Source organism: Brachypodium distachyon, chromosome 2, assembly GCF_000005505.3.
Source record: "Brachypodium distachyon strain Bd21 chromosome 2, Brachypodium_distachyon_v3.0, whole genome shotgun sequence".
Classification (NCBI taxonomy): Eukaryota; Viridiplantae; Streptophyta; class Magnoliopsida; order Poales; family Poaceae; genus Brachypodium; species Brachypodium distachyon.
This window is the reverse complement of record NC_016132.3, coordinates 57,310,424-57,329,159: the sequence shown is the minus strand read 5'-3', so window position 1 is coordinate 57,329,159 and position 18,736 is coordinate 57,310,424. Positions and strand designations below refer to the sequence as shown.

At 42.3% G+C, this 18,736-nt stretch overlaps 3 protein-coding genes across 5 annotated transcripts; 1 reads left to right on the top strand and 2 right to left on the bottom strand.

Moving 5' to 3' along the window:
* Positions 1-1,597: 1,597 nt before the first annotated feature.
* Positions 1,598-5,605, bottom strand: LOC100835095 (probable feruloyl esterase A). Of its 2 annotated transcripts, XM_014899085.2 has the most exons (12): positions 5,455-5,605; positions 5,092-5,334; positions 4,914-4,995; positions 4,143-4,222; positions 3,865-3,930; positions 3,711-3,758; positions 3,563-3,630; positions 3,241-3,313; positions 3,005-3,166; positions 2,586-2,780; positions 2,094-2,182; positions 1,635-1,973 (listed from the first exon to the last, which is right to left on the bottom strand). In XM_014899085.2, the coding sequence occupies exons 3-12, from the start codon at positions 4,987-4,989 to the stop codon at positions 1,775-1,777; spliced, it is 1,056 nt and encodes a 351-aa protein (XP_014754571.1). In that variant the 5' UTR covers positions 4,990-4,995; positions 5,092-5,334; positions 5,455-5,605; the 3' UTR covers positions 1,635-1,774. The 2 variants fall into 2 exon arrangements, with proteins under 2 accessions (XP_014754570.1, XP_014754571.1); XM_014899084.2 differs by lacking the exon at positions 5,455-5,605 and having other exon boundaries at positions 1,598-1,973; positions 5,092-5,432.
* An 88-nt stretch (positions 5,606-5,693) lies between these two features.
* Positions 5,694-12,049, top strand: LOC100834789 (spermatogenesis-associated protein 20). 2 transcript variants are annotated; one of them, XM_003567400.4, is made up of 15 exons: positions 5,694-5,892; positions 6,182-6,254; positions 6,634-6,655; positions 6,800-6,878; positions 7,000-7,032; positions 7,204-7,352; positions 7,431-7,587; positions 8,408-8,648; positions 8,731-8,972; positions 9,526-9,789; positions 9,862-9,972; positions 10,419-10,643; positions 10,736-10,939; positions 11,302-11,478; positions 11,571-12,049. In XM_003567400.4, the coding sequence occupies exons 1-15, from the start codon at positions 5,713-5,715 to the stop codon at positions 11,781-11,783; spliced, it is 2,370 nt and encodes a 789-aa protein (XP_003567448.3). In that variant the 5' UTR covers positions 5,694-5,712; the 3' UTR covers positions 11,784-12,049. The 2 variants fall into 2 exon arrangements, with proteins under 2 accessions (XP_003567448.3, XP_010232789.1); XM_010234487.3 differs by lacking the exons at positions 5,694-5,892; positions 6,182-6,254 and having other exon boundaries at positions 6,628-6,655; positions 6,991-7,032.
* An 86-nt stretch (positions 12,050-12,135) lies between these two features.
* LOC100845472 (probable potassium transporter 2) lies at positions 12,136-18,120 on the bottom strand. The gene is made up of 10 exons (XM_003564977.4): positions 17,964-18,120; positions 16,956-17,193; positions 16,246-16,494; positions 16,104-16,154; positions 15,284-15,544; positions 15,127-15,179; positions 14,529-14,643; positions 14,196-14,450; positions 12,941-14,078; positions 12,136-12,416 (listed from the first exon to the last, which is right to left on the bottom strand). Exons 1-9 carry the CDS (start codon positions 18,003-18,005, stop codon positions 12,988-12,990), a joined length of 2,355 nt encoding a protein of 784 aa, XP_003565025.1. The 5' UTR covers positions 18,006-18,120; the 3' UTR covers positions 12,136-12,416; positions 12,941-12,987.
* Positions 18,121-18,736: the final 616 nt, after the last annotated feature.

Here is an 18,736-nt window from a genome sequence, read left to right as displayed (position 1 = left end):
TTTAGTTTCACACCATGTGACGGCGATGTGTGTGTATATGTACATTTCTTATTGTTTACAAACGCAGTGATTTTTTTTTCTGTCTAACTGATTTGTACTCCCTCCGTCTCGTATTAAGTATCACAACTTTGTGTGGATATACACATATCTAGACGCATTCTAATGTGTAGGTACATGCGTATCTAGACAGAGTTAAGAAAGTGTCAAAACTTTGTTTAAATACATGCGTATCTAGACGCATACTAGCGCGTACGCATTTAAGACAAAGTTGAATACCGGGCTGAGAGAGGCGATATGCATAAATGTATAGAACGATATCGCATAAATGTATAGAACGAGCTTGATAGTGTTAGCAATGTATACACATTATAAAACTTCTTAGTCCCTGCCTTTTTTTTAATGAACAAGCAGTGAGGCAAAACGAACCAGTCAAACAAACTTGGGCTAGCATGATTCCTCCACGTTGTGTACGTGGATACTCCGTAGTCGTGGTATTCAACCGGAGCCTAGCTTAACTTAATTTGGCCTATAAAATAAACAAGCAGGGAACATCAACGAGCTTAATTAACTACGGAGAATCGCATGCGCCGTGGAGGGAGCTTGTGCTCGATCGGCCACACCGCACGGTCGATATGGGTCCGTGCATGGAAGATCGGACTCGAACCGGTGGTTATTTCTTAAAATCCAGTGGTACGTGCACGATGATCATGCCGGCCGTGCGTGCTCTGCTCTCATGGTCGGGTTAATTCAGAGACCGAACGTGTGCCACGTGCTGCATGGATGCACGCACGTACTAGCTGGAGTACAAAGTGTGCAACGGAATTCGGGCGAGAAGCCAAAGTCCATGACGGACGCATCTGCATGCATGGGACGACGACATTGGACGCGCCTTGTCTGTCTGTCTGTCTGTCCTTGCATGGCTTGGTCAAACCCGACCAAATTAACCAGCAGTGCCACTCCAGTCTCCAGTAGCTAAGAGCCTAGTGCTAAGCAGCTGCTCCTGGATAATTATAAGTGGTGCGATCGATCGCCTGTACGTAACCCAGGTCGCTCTCTCCATCTGCTGGTCTGCCCCCACCGAATTTGGTCCGGGATTCACCGTGCAATGCGCGCCACGTACCCCGGGCCCGGGTCGCTCTCCCGGTCTGCCGCCCCACGCTCTCCACTGGCCGGCCGACGTCATCAGCCGTGTACACGCGGCGCCGCACGCCTCAACGGAGGGGACGGATTAGTTTAAGCCCAGCTTCTCCTCGGCTCGTGTTTAGTTTAGCCCTATCGCCTCCTGCTAAACCATACATCGGCGGCCCAACAACGTCCGTCCGTGTCTCCGGCCGGACCGGCTACACAAACTAAACTGGGCTCCCGGGGGAAAAAAAATAGCCCAACAGAAAAGATGTCTTTTCGTCCTACACCCTGCCTGTCCCTCCTCCCGTCAGGTCAGGTTCGCCTGACGGGCAGTCTTGAATAACGCTGCTCAATAAAGCTAGGTCGGTCTATCCGGGAAACTGTTTGTAATAACCACACAGTACTGGTTATGCGATCAATAAACCGCGCACGTTATTTATATAAAAAAACAGGTTAAGAGTAAACCAAGACAGGACGATGAGAGCACCTATTTTCGAACTGGAGGATGCTTCACATTACTACCAAACAACATTTACAGCAAGCATCATGCCAGTCCAGCGTGGTCTTTTCCAATCCATTCCCTGATGCAATGCAGAGAGGAAACGGCAACTACTACTGTGACATATACTTGCAACATCTTTACATGGGTTCACTGCACACTGTGTCTTTGCTCGTCGGACAGGCCGTGCTGCCGCCGCCTCGACATGACGATGACGTTCCCGCGGAGGTCCATCTCGTACCGCAGCGTGGCGTGGTTCCCGATGATCCTGCAGCTGCTTGGAGCCTCAGCGTGCATGCTGACACCAAGGTAGGTTATGTGGTCTAGCACGCTGTTGCCGCTCACAGACCTGGAGATACAAGGCTGACCATGTTAAGGAAGAGCGGATAATTTGCGGCGTGGCGGTGGCGCGACGCGTGTGCTTTAGGAGAGGTGGTGGTTGGGGGGGGGGGGGGGGGGAGTAGGGAACCTGCTGCATGTTGGGTCTTCGCCAGAGTCGTCGCAGATCTGCTCCACTGAGTATACCAGGCTCCCAAGCCCGACATTGTGGACCCATACCTGGAGAAAGGAGCATGTCAGTGTGGCATTAGAGAAAAGAGTTTTGTGCCAAGAGGAACTCTGGTGTGCCCCAGTGAATTTGAGCATGTCTGAGTGTCCACAAGGTTCTGACGAAAATCCTAGAATCGTGTTTCTGCGTCCATAGATTTTGTTAATGGAATTTTGGGCCGTTCTAACTTGCAAACTTTATGCATTAGACTGTTGGAGAATGGGTAATGGTGCATTTGTCGTTTACTACTGTACTGCTAGTTATCACTACATAATGAGTATCGCAAGCCACAAACTAGTATACAAGTCTATAAGTAATTTCTGTAAGGCATTCCATGCTTGTAATTGTGTCAGTAGACAGTAGTAGATGTCAACACAAGTAGCAACAACAAATTTACAGCAAACTGCAGCATACCTCTCTTGGGAAGTGGTGGTAGGTCTTCTGCGGGAAGAACGTGAAGTACGGTGGCAAGTGAGGGACAATATCATGTGCATGAGTAACTCGAATCGCGTGAGGCAAGTATCTCTTGAAATAAGAAGCAAAAGCAGCATTGCCGATACGAGGTTGCCCAAATGTCATTAGTCTCACGCCATCAAACCCATAATTCGCCTAAAATGAAACAGAAATTCCATTTTAGCTGTGGTGTTTAAACCAGTAGGAAAGAAATGTTTGGCAAATTACTAGTAATTGCTAAGACATATAGAAGGTCTTATAAATCACAATGCAAAAAACTTAGTAGATATAATTACGGAGAACAATTTTCTAAACAACAAGATGTAATAGAGAAGCTCAAGTTTAATGTGTTTCAGGTTCAGACAAGATTCAGTACTCACAACAAGATCAAGTGCACAGAACGAAGCCATAGCTCCACCCATTGAATGTCCTGTGATCATGATTGGAACATCTCCGTACAATCTCCTAGTCTTTCGAATACCATTGACAACTCCATCGCGCAGTGTTGTGTTATGATATGCAGAATAAAATCCTCGGTGTACCTATAACCAAGGGGAGGGGGCCTACTATGTCACACTGCGATTCAATTACAATGCTTTATAAATCCTATACTCACCATTGCTTCAGGCATGCCAGGGTAGTCGAGATCAAGTTGTTTCCATAACAAGTCCTCTATCCAGTTCTGGATGCTGAGAAATTGGAGGTGAAACAGTTCAGAGGTTATAAAAGATATGGCCATACTTTCCAGGTTGCATTTTAGAAGCCATATTGCACTCAGAGAAGAAGAAACACTAAACTAAAGCAAACAAAACTTGAACAATAAGCAAGAAAAATGAAACTGAAATACATGCTAGATCTACCTCTTATGAAAGACAGAATATTCTGAATCAAGACTTTAATAATAAGCAAGAATAGTGAAGCATGTACGTGCTAATTACCTATTCTCTTGAGTTCCTCTGAACACAACAACAACAGCATTGATATCACTAGCAAAACCAACATATGCCTGCTTGTTCATCACAACATGATCAATATAAGAGGTACTAGAGGTATGGAGATAAACAGACAATGAACACAAGGAAGAACCTGTAAGCAATTCTCCACATCCACAACGATCTGTATCATCTCAAATCCCTGGGACCATCAACAAATTTACTTCATCATCAATTCCAGTGCACAAAGTTGTAACATAAATCATGTTACGGTAAACAGAAAGCACGTCAGTACTCTGAATGTTTACCTCGACCAGATCACGGCATCTAGCACATGTCCAAGTAAACAATTGTGTCAAATCAGCAGTATAGATCTGCAAGACATAACCAAATTTAACTCCAAAATATCAGGAAGAAAAGGAACTTAACCAACATGCACATTATGAGTAGGAATTTGTACAAACACTAGAAATAATTTTGTTCTTCTCTCGAATATGATTTTGACAACATTTAGTCCATAGGATGATAGAAAGGATAATCTGGAGTTCAGGAACAACAAATATAAACAGAAGACAAATGAACTTACAGCAGAAGCATATTCCACAAGTGTCTTGGCAAGAGTTGAGTTATATATGGTTGTGGACGGGTGGTGTTTAATTGAAGGTTCTGTATCACAAAAATAAAGAATGAACATCAAGAGTAACACGGGACGTGCTAAATACGTGCTGAAAATACACAACCTAGTGAAGCAAAAGGATTATGTGACAATAAGAGAATAATCACAACAGTATAACTTTTGAGTTCAAGGTTCAAGAGGAAAAACATGATAGTTCTGAATCAAATGCACACGCATGAATTACTGTGTTCCTATTTTATTGCCTTTTGTTTTGTCATAAGGAATCTGAAATGATGCTCCTTGTTAAAGTAACACAGTTTTCTGATTCTGGGCAGGCTATTAGGGTCCCAACAAGACATTTGAAACCTGCATTGCAAGATCAAGGTAGTCCTGTACTACCAAGAAAGAGAGAAAAAAAAACATGAGCATATTTCAACCGAATTTCGTTATTAGGGTCTCAATACAGATGGAGAAAAGTATCCATGTAGATGAATGTGTTTTACAAAATATAAAAATTCCCTTTGCTAACATGATAATTTTTCTGCAGCTCGTCCCATCATATCTGAAGGAAGAAAAAGAGGGTCAAATTAATCCAACGCATGTATGGTTGCATATTTTTGGAAGCATCCCATTTTTAGAAGCAAACTAATACGGAGTACCAAACCAGTCAAGCACACCGAACAGCTCGAAATGCGAGCAGGATCAAGCGCAGGACTAGGAGGAGGGCTAGTAGTCATTCACCTCTCCCGGAGCAAACCACGAGCAAGCCGCACAGCAGAACAGCCGCCTTCAGCAACCCGCGGCGATCCACCTCCATATGCCCCTGAAGAAACCCCAGCCCGAAAATCACAACAAATTCCAGCGCAAATCCGGCTAATCTAAGACAGGGTTGGGTACAAGGACAGCAGAATCGCCTTACCGGAGGCCCAAATCAGCCGAATCCACCACCCCCGAAACTTGGGCGCGCGCGATCGACGAACCAACGAGTATGGGGGAAGAAGAAGCAGCTGGAACTGCGGCGGTCGGTTGATTACCGGCGATCCCCAAACTTGCGCGGAATTTTACTGCCGTACGGATATTGCAGATACAGATAACTCAGCAATTCCAGTTCCGCAAGCGCACGGAGCGATTCCAGTCAAGAAAGGAAGGAGAAGAATAAAATCTGTAGTTAAGACGGGGAAGGAAGAAGAAATGAATAAAATATTTACGGGGAGTGAAGCGAGAACACGAAAACGGTGATTAGAGTATGAACTGGTGGTGATTAATGAAAAGACGAGTTTACCCTGAGGCTTATCCTGGTTTTCTTGCCGGTCCGACTGACCGGGTCGGTTTCCGAGAGAGGTGAGAAAACTGGTTTTAATACCTCTAGTTGTATCTCTGCGACTCTATGTCGATGAGGGGCGGGACCCAGGGCGCAGTGACACAAAATGCCTTGTTGGACGTGTCATCGAGAGGCATCGGACACATGGCGCCGCTCGCCGCCTCCGCCCGCATCATCTCCTGCCTTCCCGGGCCTCCCGGCCCCCTCCTCCCTCCCTCTATGCTCTCCACGCTTCTCCTCCGCCACCGCCTCGCCGCGCCGACCCGCTCGCCCCTCCGCCTCGCCGCAGCCGCCGCCATGTCGTCTTCGTCTTCGTCGTCTGCCCACGGCGGGCCGGGGAAGCCGAACCGCCTGGCCGCCGAGCACAGCCCCTACCTGCTGCAGCACGCGCACAATCCGGTGAGTGACTCTGATGTCCGTCCCCACTGCCACCACTCCCTTGTTTGCCCGATGTTTCCCTCTCTGCCGGATTCCGCCGAGCACCTTGTTTGCAGCCGCCGCGTGCTCGCTTCCACGCCTCTCGCTTGCTTAATTTGAGGAGCTAGTACTTGGGTGAAGGAGGCGTGGTTGAGCCTGAGCCAGGTTGTGGATTTGCTTTTGAGTTCTTCGCTCCGGGTCTGAGATGGTTTTAGTATCGCTTGTGTGGATTCATGATTGGAGTGGCATGCTTATTGACTTTACCATGCAGGTCGATTGGTATCCTTGGGGGGATGAGGCTTTCGAGAAGGCTCGCAAAATGGACGTACCTATCTTCCTCTCAAGTAAATACACTCTCCAAAATAGTACTGTTATTTTAGTGTAATGTTCCATCCATTTATGTTCCGACTGTGCTACAGTTGTGCAGTGGACTGATGCCTTGACATGGTAACTTAATTTCATAGTAAAACCGTTGCGTTAGATCAATAGTTGACGAGTCGTGCTATATTTTGGAGCAGAGTAATGATAACCACCGGCAATCTGGCATGGCAAATAACTGTGTAATGTTGGATTTCATCAAGTTTGAACTAAAGCTACAATGTATTCAAATCTGTTCCATTTTAGCCAAGTCCAAACTTGTGACTTCATACAAATTTGTTCCATCTTCTGTTCTGTTGTGACATGCTTGTTTTGTTTCATGTAAAATGTGGATGTGAACTGAAGTTGGCTACAGCACATGCCATTGGTGAGTTGTCTTTACATCTATTGTTACTTTATTGATTTTATGTTTATAAATAGTATCATTCGTGAATTTTCTCTACAGCATTAACTATTAACTGGATGTTAATCTTAGTTTCGATCATCCGTTTTTCTTGGCTGAATGTTGAAGGTGTCATGTAATGGAGGTGGAGTCTTTTGAGAACGAGGAAGTTGCTAAGATCCTAAATGATTGGTTTGTTAGCATCAAGGTAGTCATAAGCATTAATTACTAATTCTATTATTTCTCACTCATTACATGTCTTCGCAGTGTGGAATTTATCCATATGCAATGTAACTGCAATTCTTCTTTCTGATTAAAAGTTTTGACAGGTGGATCGTGAAGAGCGGCCAGATGTTGACAAGGTATTCTGTTTTTTTAGTGATCAAATGTATAAAATGCGCTGTTTCTTATGGGGCTGCAGGCTTTCTTTTCTCTTCTACATGGTGACACTTAAAAGGTTCCAGTGTGTGTAACTGTGTCCCTTTTGAGTGTCACATCAGGTCCTTTATTGATGCCAGTATCACATCTTTTAGGTATATATGACATATGTGTCGGCACTGTATGGTGGTGGTGGTTGGCCCTTGAGCGTCTTTTTATCGCCTAACTTGAAACCGTTGATGGGTGGTACATACTTTCCACCAGATGATAAATACGGAAGACCTGGCTTCAAGACTGTTTTAAGGTATCAGCCGAAGCACATTATTTCTGAAGTTGATCACTGCTACATGATCTGACAGTTCCACACATGACTTCTCTTCAGGAGGGTCAAGGAAGCCTGGGAAACTAAACGTGATGCGCTTGAGCAGGCAGGAAATGTGGTCATCGAGCAACTTAGAGACGCATTGTCTGCAAAGGCTACCTCTCAAGATGTTCCGAATGATGTGGCTGTTGTTTATGTAGACACATGTGTAGAAAAGGTTTGAGAATTGCTCCAATTTATATTTATTTACATTAACGTAATGGTAATGACAGTTAAAACCGATCGAGCAAACTGATTGCATTATTGATTTAACAATACTGCAGTAGCTAAACTGTGTTTTCCCTGGATGGAAAATCCTGGTTCCTGATTTTGATTTATTAGGACGCCGACATTCTCAACTCAGCACCACTATCGGAATCTGACTTGCCTTTTCATGTTTATTTTTCTTAACTAGCTATCTAATGTGCTTAAGCGAGACGATGTTGTAACAAGCATAGTCATATCATAGTCACAGTTTCAAGGAAGAGCCTGTTCTGGGTGCCGGGGTGGTATTACAAAAGAGTTACGTTGAAAAATTCAAAGTTATTTCTACTGTTCTTACCTCTTCTGGGAAATACTACAAAACTACCAAAATGCGGCAGAAAAAAGTCTGATATATATGGTCTTAACTTCGACTGGTTATACTTGAACAGCAGTAGTGTGTATGTACATGAGGAAGGAGGGTCTTAATTCTTGTCTTTTAGTCGATTAATCTAGCCCTGAATCTAGCAACATGATTTTATTGTGCTCCATCGATGGACTTCGTGGTTAAATTCAAATATTAGCTTACCAAGGAGTCTGCTTTGGTGAATTAGTAGTTGTGACGCCACCACTAATCAATGATGTCACTTGTGGAAACCTAAGTATATTGCTGCAATGTTGTAGGGATGGCTGAGATGTTCTGATATGAATAAAACTTACGTAGAACCGTGTAGATCTATGTCTACAACTTAAGTTCATAGTTTTTCTTAATAGCTCTGCACCTTATACCCATGCAGTTAGCAAGCAATTACGACCCGAAATTTGGTGGATTTGGCTCTGCTCCCAAGTTCCCAAGACCTGTTGAAGATTGTATAATGCTCTATAAATTTCGAAAGCACATGGAAGCTAGGCGGGAGAGTGAAGGTCAAAACATACTGAAGATGGTAACTCATACATTGCAATGCATGGCTAGAGGTGGAGTTCATGACCATGTTGGAGGTGGCTTTCATAGATATAGTGTGGACGAGTGCTGGCATGGTAAGTTTCTTTGATCTCAGGGAGAAATTTTCTTTTCATGTTTATGCAGAATTCCCCTCTCATATCTTCTCTTTGTGTTCAGTTCCACATTTTGAGAAGATGTTGTATGACCAGGGACAGATAGCCAATGTATACTTGGATACATTTCTTATCACGGGAGATGAGTGTTATTCTTCAGTTGCACGTGATATACTTGATTACTTGCGGAGAGACATGATTGGAGAAGAAGGTGAAATTTTCTCAGCAGAAGATGCTGATAGTTCAGAATATGAAGGTGCTCCAAGAAAAAAAGAGGGATCCTTTTATGTGTGGACAAGTAAAGAGGTATATTGTTACTAGTGCATATGTGAGCCTTTTGCTATATATGTTCATCAGCATAATGTATGCCCCTGCCCAATACTTAGAAACAATTGTCTTTCTTTAAACCATGAAAATGGTCTGGTCTTGAAGTTTAAACTATTGTATACCATCATCTGAGTGACTGAGTCTGCCTGCAGTTAACTTGGTTTCAGTGCTAGTGCATCCTACTCACTTAATACATGTCAGAGCTGTTTACATGGGCCTGCGCTTCTGTTAGATGACCATTATGGTCCCTATTTCTCTTCTTCCACGACAAATGTACTCAGGGTTCAAGTTATGGCATTGCTAACGAAACTGAAATCCATAACCGGTATCTTATACATACCTTTTACTAGTCAGCAATTAAACTGTTCTCATGTAGTTGGTACCTGCTTAGTGCTATGCATCATTTGATTGAAATGTTTTTTATATTTAGATTTTTTTACTGGGGTTTTTATATTTAGATTTGCTGTTCTATCCATTGGCTTCAACTTCTGTTATTATTGTATGCTTACGCTGCCTAATATTTGTTACGAAGATCGAAGACACGCTTGGGGAGGATGCGGAGCTATTCAAGAACCACTACTATGTTAAATCGTCTGGCAATTGTGACCTTTCAGGGATGAGTGATCCTCACAACGAGTTCAGTGGTAAAAATGTGTTAATAGAAAGAAAACCGGGTTCCTTGGTAGCATCGAAGTCTGGCAAGTCTGTTGATGAATATTCTCAAATCCTGGGGGATTGCAGGCAGAAACTGTTTGATGTCCGATCAAAAAGGCCAAGACCACATTTGGATGACAAGGTCCTTGTCTACATCTTGGGCACAGCTTGTTTTAATCTGTTCTCATAATCTATTAACAATGATTTGTTTTAGGTTATTGTTTCATGGAATGGGTTAGCAATATCTGCCTTTGCAAGAGCCTCACAAATTCTGAAGTCAGGATCGATTGGGACAAGGTTCTATTTTCCAGTAACAGGATGCCATGTAAATTCTGTTGTCCATCCTCTGAATGCTGCATTTCATTTTCGTTCATTGACATCAACTAGTGTTACTATGGTTTTGTGATTATGTACATGGTCAGCGCTACATGCCATGCGCTCCTGCTTTATCCATCCCTGCTTTCTTCTAGGCTTTGTCGCCCATACATTCGTGCAAAACAATTAAAATGAAATCATCTAGTATGTCGTGCCTTGTCTGACAAAGAAAGCACCATGATTTTTGTATGTGGACTTTATCATTTGCACCAGTAGCCCTATATGTTGCTTCATATTCAGTTCCTAGCCATCTCCTCTTCGTGTGTAGCGGAGGATGTTTTTTGGTACATTTTTGTCTTCACCTGCTTTATGCACCATGCTTATTCACTATCCAACTATAGCTATGACCACATGAATTTGTTTCTTGTCCACTCATATTTCTGGATATTTTTGCAGCCAATAGAATATCTTCAAGTTGCAGAAAAGGCAGCAACCTTTATAAAACAAAAGCTGTATGATGCAAGCTCAAAAAGGCTGCATCATAGTTATCGAAATGGCCCAGCAAAAGCACCAGGATTTTTAGATGATTATGCTTTTCTAATCAATGGCTTGCTGGATATCTATGAATATGGTGGTAAGACAGAGTGGCTTCTGTGGGCTGTCCAGCTGCAAGTCATTCAGGCAAGCAAAACACACTTGTTAAATGCTTCGATGTTGCATCTCGCGTCGTTTCATTATACTTTGCCATAACTAGAATGTACAAACATCTGCAGGATCAGTTGTTCTTGGACAGACAAGGGGGTGGCTATTTCAATACTCCTGGAGAAGACCCTTCTGTTCTTTTGCGTGTTAAAGAAGATTATGATGGTGCAGAACCCTCTGGAAACTCGATGGCAGCTATCAACTTGATCAGATTGTCAAGTATATTTGATGCTGCAAAATCTGAAGGTTACAAACGTAACGTTGAACATCTCTTGGTATGTATTTATCATTTGCCTTTATGTTTATATGCATTACATTACAACAGTAGTTTGGTTTACAGCAGTATCACAGTAACATAAAAAATTATGCCTTTTGATTTCTGTAGCTTAAATTGATTTATTTTCACCAGATAGTAACAGTGCTTCTTTGTTTGGCAAGGCATTTATATCTCATGTAACATGTGCGCTTGTACAAAAATATTTAATGGTTCTTGAATTAAGCATTTCTGTTGGCAAACTAATCTAGCACGTCAGCACAGATGAATAGATGATGTGTGACATGATATGTTTGGACATACGAGGTGGTCATTTTTCTAGCCAGATGATATCTGCTTGCCTATGCATTTATAACTTTTCAGGCGGTTTTTGAGACGAGACTGAGGGAACTTGGTATAGCGTTGCCATTGATGTGCTGCGCAGCAGACATGCTCTCTGTCCCGTCAAGGAAGCAAGTAGTGCTGGTGGGGGATAAAGGATCCACAGAATTTCAAGACATGGTTGCAGCTACATTCTCGTCATACGACCCGAACAGAACTGTGAGCAATAAACTAATTAGTCATATTATATCTTCGAACACAGCACCTCTATTGTATATTTACAGATCAGGATACCACGCCTGTTGCTCCAGGTGATCCAGATAGACCCCAGGAACACGGAAGAAATGGGATTCTGGGAGAGCAACAACGCCAACATCGCTCAGATGGCACGGAGCAGCCCACCGGAGAAGCTAGTGGTGGCGCATGTGTGCCAGGACTTCAAGTGCAGCCCTCCAGTGACCTCTCCAGGAGCGCTGCGTGAGCTGCTCAACAAGACGGTGGCTACTGCTGGTTCATCTGTCTGAGGCTCACACTACTAACAGTTGAGAAACCTCTTGAGCCCGTTGGCTTGTAAATAGATGTTTCCAATAAAGGACAAAGCTATGTTATGTCCATGTGTTCTATACGCCCATCTTATGTCCATGCACTTCATATGTGTTCTATACGCTCTGAACAACGAACATGCACTAGAAACTGGAGTTGTTCTCTGTTTTTTTTTTTGAAAGGGAATTGTTATGTGTTGAATCCTTGTTACATGCGGGTATACTAGTATACAAGAATAAGTGGGCAATGTGTCACATTGGTTGTGAACTTGTGACTTGCGATATGGAATTTGAATGACGCCATTGTAAGATTTTTATCGCAGGCAAGTTATGGTGGAAGCGGCAAAATTAATTTATATGACAGAATTGACTTCCGTGACGTCGTTCCCAGGGAAAAGAAAATACATCGCATGTATAGAGATATACCAAAAGAAAAAAAAGAACTAGAATCAATAATACGGATCTGGCGTTTTATTTGGGCTGACAAGTAATATTAACATGCACAGCGCCTTCATCTCTACCAGACTGAAACTGGGAGCACTTTGATGCAGCATTCCGTCCCTAGAGATTGCAACTTCAACTCCAGACAAAAACCACAGGGGTCCATAGGCAGCACTACAAAAAGAGAGCTGGAAGTATTATTATCAATCATGCAGTTCAAAGAAACAGTATATCACACTACCCTCTCCGTGCCATATGTTTTTGATCCATCCCATAATCCTTGAATATGCAAATTGATAATTACCTTACAAGGAAATCAGGAATTGAGAAGTGCATTGAAATGTTAACTGTGTAGAAAAACCTTGGCAGAATCATCAACACATGCAATGGTCAAGTACTTTGTATACACTTGAAAGTTTCCAGTGAAAATTAGTTTTTTTTTTATTTAGGATTTGGGACTTCTTGGCAGGATATTTCAAAAGGAAGAAGCAATAACATATGAAGCTAACAGAGGGCAACCGAAATGGCATGAAAGATTGTCTTATGACCTTTTGCAGTGGAACCCCCCCCCCCCCTCCACCCCCACCCCCACCCCACACACACCCAGAGCAATGGTGCATATCCAAATAATATATGAGCAAAAAAGAGTATTGTCAGTTTTAAACTAGCTCATGTGGTCTATTTCATAGCAGACTCACCATGCTTGGTTGCCACCTGATGCCCACATGTGAACAAGAGCATTAGGCTACACGTAGTAGATCATACCAACTTCTATCAGACTAATATGAGGAATATGCAGCGAGACTGATGGACCTCTGCAGTTCTTCCGGAGGAAAGAGTAGCCAACATCGATTGCAAATTTCTTCAGAAAACTGGAGCTCCTCCTAGCTTTAATGTAAGAATGGCCCATTATGTACGCAACCCCTGCATGTTTCGCCTCCACGAGTGCTAGTAACTCATCTTTCACCTGTTGATCCATGTTGTCCTCGTCTGGCAGCTCAAAGCGAACACGGCGCCTACGGCTTACACTTGGTGATTCCTGCTCATAAGAGGACTGCAAGCTTCGAAGGCTCTCAGACTTGCTACTCCTCGTAGTAGAAATGGACTCCGCTAGACCACTCAAATCTCTCATGCCCAATGGTGTGCCAGCATCGTCAGTGGTTCTTATGACGGCCATTCTTCCTTCGTTAGCCATATCATAACTGGCTGAAGACGAGACATCCTCAGCTTCCATCATAATGAACTTTGCAATGCTCATAACTAACATGTTCTCAAAATTTTCATCGTCTCTCTGCACATCTTTGTAACCATACCTGACAATGCAACGGTACATCCGATATGCTCTAGGTCCAATCCTACCCACAAGGTATCTCTCATCTGGTGGAACATACGGGACCGGTACTGACTTAACACAAAGAAAGACTAGGACTTCATGAAAGGCAGGAAGATTAGTGACAAAATGTGTGAAGATGGCAGGCACACCAGTCACCAGCTCAGTGTAAATCAGTCCAATTCCTGGAACCCGGACTATGCCAAGGTTTGGACCTAGAGACAAGATCGATCTCATTGACACTTTGTTCTGAAGATCAAACTGGTACTTCCTTCTTGTTCCAAAGTGCCAAATGAACATGACAGACATGAATATAAAAGCAAGCACAAGAGGCACCCATCCCCCTTGATGAACCTTCATGAGAGATGAAGAAAGATAGACAGTTTCAATGGATCCGAAGAAAAATAGGAACAACAAGGCAAATATTATGTTCTTTTGCCAAACAAAGATGATGATCAATGCCATCAAGAATGTAGTAACAAGCATGACAGTCATGCAAGCAATACCTGAAATTACAAACCATGGCAATGCTTAGACTCTCAGTGCATCAGAATGCTGGAAAAATTAAGAAGGCTGTGTGCAAGAAATATCTTGAATCTCATGATCTGCTATTACAGGCTTACCATAGGCATTTCCGATAAGGGTAGTATCACGGAATGCAACTGTGACAGCTACGCAAAGCACCATAAGGATCCAATTTATTTCAGGAATGTATATCTGCCCATAGATCCACCTCGATGTATGAACAACCTTCACTCGTGGGAAACATCCCAAAGCATGGCATTGCTTTACAATAGAGAATGTAGCTGAGATAACAGCCTGGCTTCCAACGACTGCAGCAAGAGTGGCCACCACAAATACAGGCCAAAATACAGGTCCTGGATGACAACGCAAACTTAAAACAACATTGGAGAGAATGAGAGGAGAGGGAGAGGAGTGAGAGAGAGGTGCAAAACCTGGGATGGAGTCATAAAAACTTGTGCGCATGTGAAACATGTTCTTTGACAGAAATGCTGCTTGGCCCATATATTGTAATGTGAGGCATGGATATATGATGGTAATAAAAGCCAGCTGGAACAAGGAGAAACAGATTCAGCAGCAAAGCCTACCACAAGAGGTGGGGGTATAGTTTAAGCAAACATAAACGTAACTACGTAAGTAATAACAAGAGAAACATAAGTCTAATCAAGAAGGAGGTTTCAAATGCATCAATGACAAAGAACCGAGCAGGCATCACAAAAGCATCACATGGAAGAACCAATTTGTCCACAACAAAGAACTTAACTGGACTCCTAGCGGAATATCCTTGCTTATAATATGCAGGTTAAATAGATATCTTTTCACAAAAAGGTTGTTTGGACATGAACTTTTTTATGCTGCTTTCATAAGATAACTTTTGGCAAATTAAAAGTCCATGGTTATTTCTTCATAATTGTTTTGCCACGCAGCACTGCGCCATCAAACATAACTATAGAAACTAAAAGGACTGATCTGACAGGTGGGAATTTTTCAGTGCAGAAAATAACAGATATTATCATCACTAGCTCCACTTACCCTGACAGATGCACTTGTAAAATGACCGAGGTCAGCAAACATAGCTTCACTTCCTGTAAAGTGGAAAGGAATCATAACTCCTTCCTAGGATTTTTTGGACTAAAAAAGTAGAAGCAAAGCATAATCTTAACCCCTATAAATGTTGGTAGTTACTAGCCTGTCATAGAAAGCAGTATTCCTCCTAGAGCAATCCAGCCATCTGTACCGGTTGTCTGAAAGAACTTAACAATATAATATGGAGAGAGTGCTTGGTATATCCTTGGATTCCAATGAACTATGTTGTACAAACCGATTCCACCAATGCAAAAGAGCCAGATGATGACAATCGGTGCAAACATGAATGCTACCTTCTGAGTACCTCGGTGTTGCAAGGAAAACAGACCAACCAATACAATGCATGAAAGTAGCACCACAGAACCTGTGTAGCAAACAAATTGTGTTTACTGCAGTCAAGCCTAAAGTATAATAGGTCGAACTTCTAAAGAAATTGGTGTTTGGAGGACAAGGATACATAATCTAACGATACAAAATGACAGAATCTAATTTGCACAGTATTGCACAAACTAGTTTTTGAAAGAAAAATATATACATGCACAAACTGGCATTTGAAAACAAAAAATATATACAAACTAGTTTTGAAAAGCTAAATTTAACAGAGACAACCACATGATCAAAGCATATGCATTACATGATACACTAAACATTAAACTTTGGTCGATGACACCATGCCATTAAGAATACATGTGCTCTGGCAGTAAATCAAGTGTATCCGGTATTCGAGGTGAACAAATAATAATAATAATAATAATAAATTTAATAAAAGCAAGTGTGTGTATCATGTCTCGTAGTTCATTCAGAGATAATCAAATAAATACGAAGTGAAGCTAAAATGAACCTTACAATACTCCTACATGAGCACACGTGTTTAAATATTGTGCCTTATGAGTTCATATTTCACAGAGATGAATTGTACTTACGATCCTGTAAACCAGTAGCTCGAACTTGCAATCCAGACATAGATGACAGGACTGCAAGAAAAGGAGCAGAACAAAGCAAGTATACAAAAGGTTAATAACTGGAACTGTGAACTACATTGAAGGTTACCAACAGATGATCCACCTGAGATTGCTGGAGTAAGGACACCATCACCAATCACCATGCTAGCACCACAAAGAACTACAAGGAGAAGCACAGTTTTGATTGTTTTGTGCTTCTCTAGAAACCTTCGTAGCCAAGGTGTAGATCCATGTTGAGCTGCAAACCCATCTCTGTAGTATGTAGAAAGTTCCTCATCCGCTGCTTGTTGATTTGGAAGCAAGCTAAGCTTTGCATGCCTGCAGAGGAGTGAATACAGAGCAAATGGTCCACCTACAAAAGGTTCAGCGGCTACTTATTTGCCCATTGTTGACCAAGGATATAGAATAAATTGGAAAAATATTCCAGTATTTCAGCAAATAGATTAAATGTATATTTCTCCCGTAAGCTGATTCATCACGATGATAAATGTATTCCAGTATTTCAGCAAATAGATTAAATGTATATTTCTCCCGTAAGCTGATTCATCACAATGATAAATGTATAAGCTCAGCCAATAGATTAAATACTTATTTATCCTTTGTTGACCAGTGTTTATATAAAAATGGCCAACCTACTACAAGTTTATAACAATAATACTCCCTCCGATCCATAAAAAGTGTCGCCCACTTAGTACAAAATTTGCACTAACTTAGTACAAAATGGGCGACACTTTTTATGGATCAGAGGGAGTATGAGGTATGTAATAACGGGCATAAAGAAAAGAGACTGCTTACAAAGGAATTATCATTTACCTTCGCCGTTGTCATCAGCGCTCAATACAATAATGACATACTTGAGCAAAGGAACAAGTGTGAAGGTCCAAAATATCAGGGAAAGTACACCGAATACTGTCTGTTCATCTTGGTATCGAGATAGCCTTCCTGAGAATGCACTTTTATATACATAAAGAGGCGATGTGCTTAGGTCCCCATAGACAACGCCAAAGCTCTGGTATGCTAGAAGTAGTAGATTCCTGTAGCGTTGCCGCCACTGAAAATGCATGAATAAGAGTTAGGAAGTCTCTGTGGTGGAGCAACATACTGCTCCATGCCTCTGTAAGAACTTAGGAAGTACAGGCTCATAAAAGGTATCCCTGGTACTCTACATACATCCTAACTCTTCTTTTCTATCATCGGAACTTAAATGGATAAAATGTCCTGCCTGAAGACATGAAAATTGGTGTTTCCCTCTTTTTAATCAATTTTTTTTCTATTGGCAGCAATCCCATCCCTTCCTACAATTGCGAAGTGATTGTAAACAATATCGGCATTTTTCCATCATAGATATGCTCTTTCTCACTTGTAAAATCAAATCTTACAAAGAAAAGAAAAACGCTTGTGAAGCCGATTATGAAGGCTAGCTCATTTCCTGCACATATCATTCATTCGCAGCAAAACAAAATGCCGAAACCAAATCTTCTCCAGGAAAACACAACGATAAAAAACACAAAAAGAGAACCCCCTTCCGATCGAGTCCCAGAAGAACAAAAAATACCGAAACGAATGCAGAGATGAGATCTCCCGTACAAGTCGGGCGAAATCCCTGATCCCCCCTACCAGAACTCCGCATCAAATCCACCAGCATCTCACCCTAGGATCATTCGGGCCTAGGCGAACCCGCAGAGCCCGCACAACGACCCGGAGAAGCGAGAACACTCTGATTTAGGTCTCCGATTCACGTCCGGTCCAATCAGCGCAAACGAATAATGGCGAAGGAAAATGGAAGGGCGGGGACAATGAGAGGGAGCCTGGGGCGCGTACCGGAAGCTGGTCGGCGCCGGCGGCGCCGGCCTCGGCGTCCATACGATCGGACTCTGGCGGTGGCGGCGGCGGCGCGAGGTGTCCCACCGGCGGTAGAGCGCGATTCCGTGAAGTTATAAAACACGGCGAGGGATGGAGAGGTGGTGCGGGGAGAGGCTATGGAACATCGATCGTACTGATGTGCCGGATTACCATCATACCCTTCGTTTATAGGCTTGTATTACCGTTATATCCCTCGATTCGCAATCATGGCTTCTTCGTTAATTCGCGATAAGAGGCTTGCTCAGGGTATTTCTGATTATGTAAGAAATTGTATTGAATTTTTTTTGCGGTTAAAAAATTGTGTTGAATTATCCGTTTAAGCCACCGTTTTGAAAAAATGCCAATGGTATAGTTGATCTTGGTCACTAGTGAGACATTGAATTGCATTTCTTTTTTAGGACTAAAGGTTTATTACATGGTTATCTTTACTCATATAATCGACTCGTTCAATAGCGCAGTACCGTCACCTTCACGCTAGATCTTTACTCGTATTATAAAACAATTAGTACCGATGGTTACACCTTCAAACCATTGTCGATTTCACACAAATCATTGAAATGAGAACAAATATCTATTAAATAGTGCTCCCTCCGATTCTAAATTGTTGTCGAAATATTACATGTATCTAGACGCTTTTTAAGAATAGATTCGTCCATATTTGGACAAATTTAAGTCAAGAATTTAGGACAAGAGTATAAACAAAAAATATTATGCTGATAATAAATAATAAT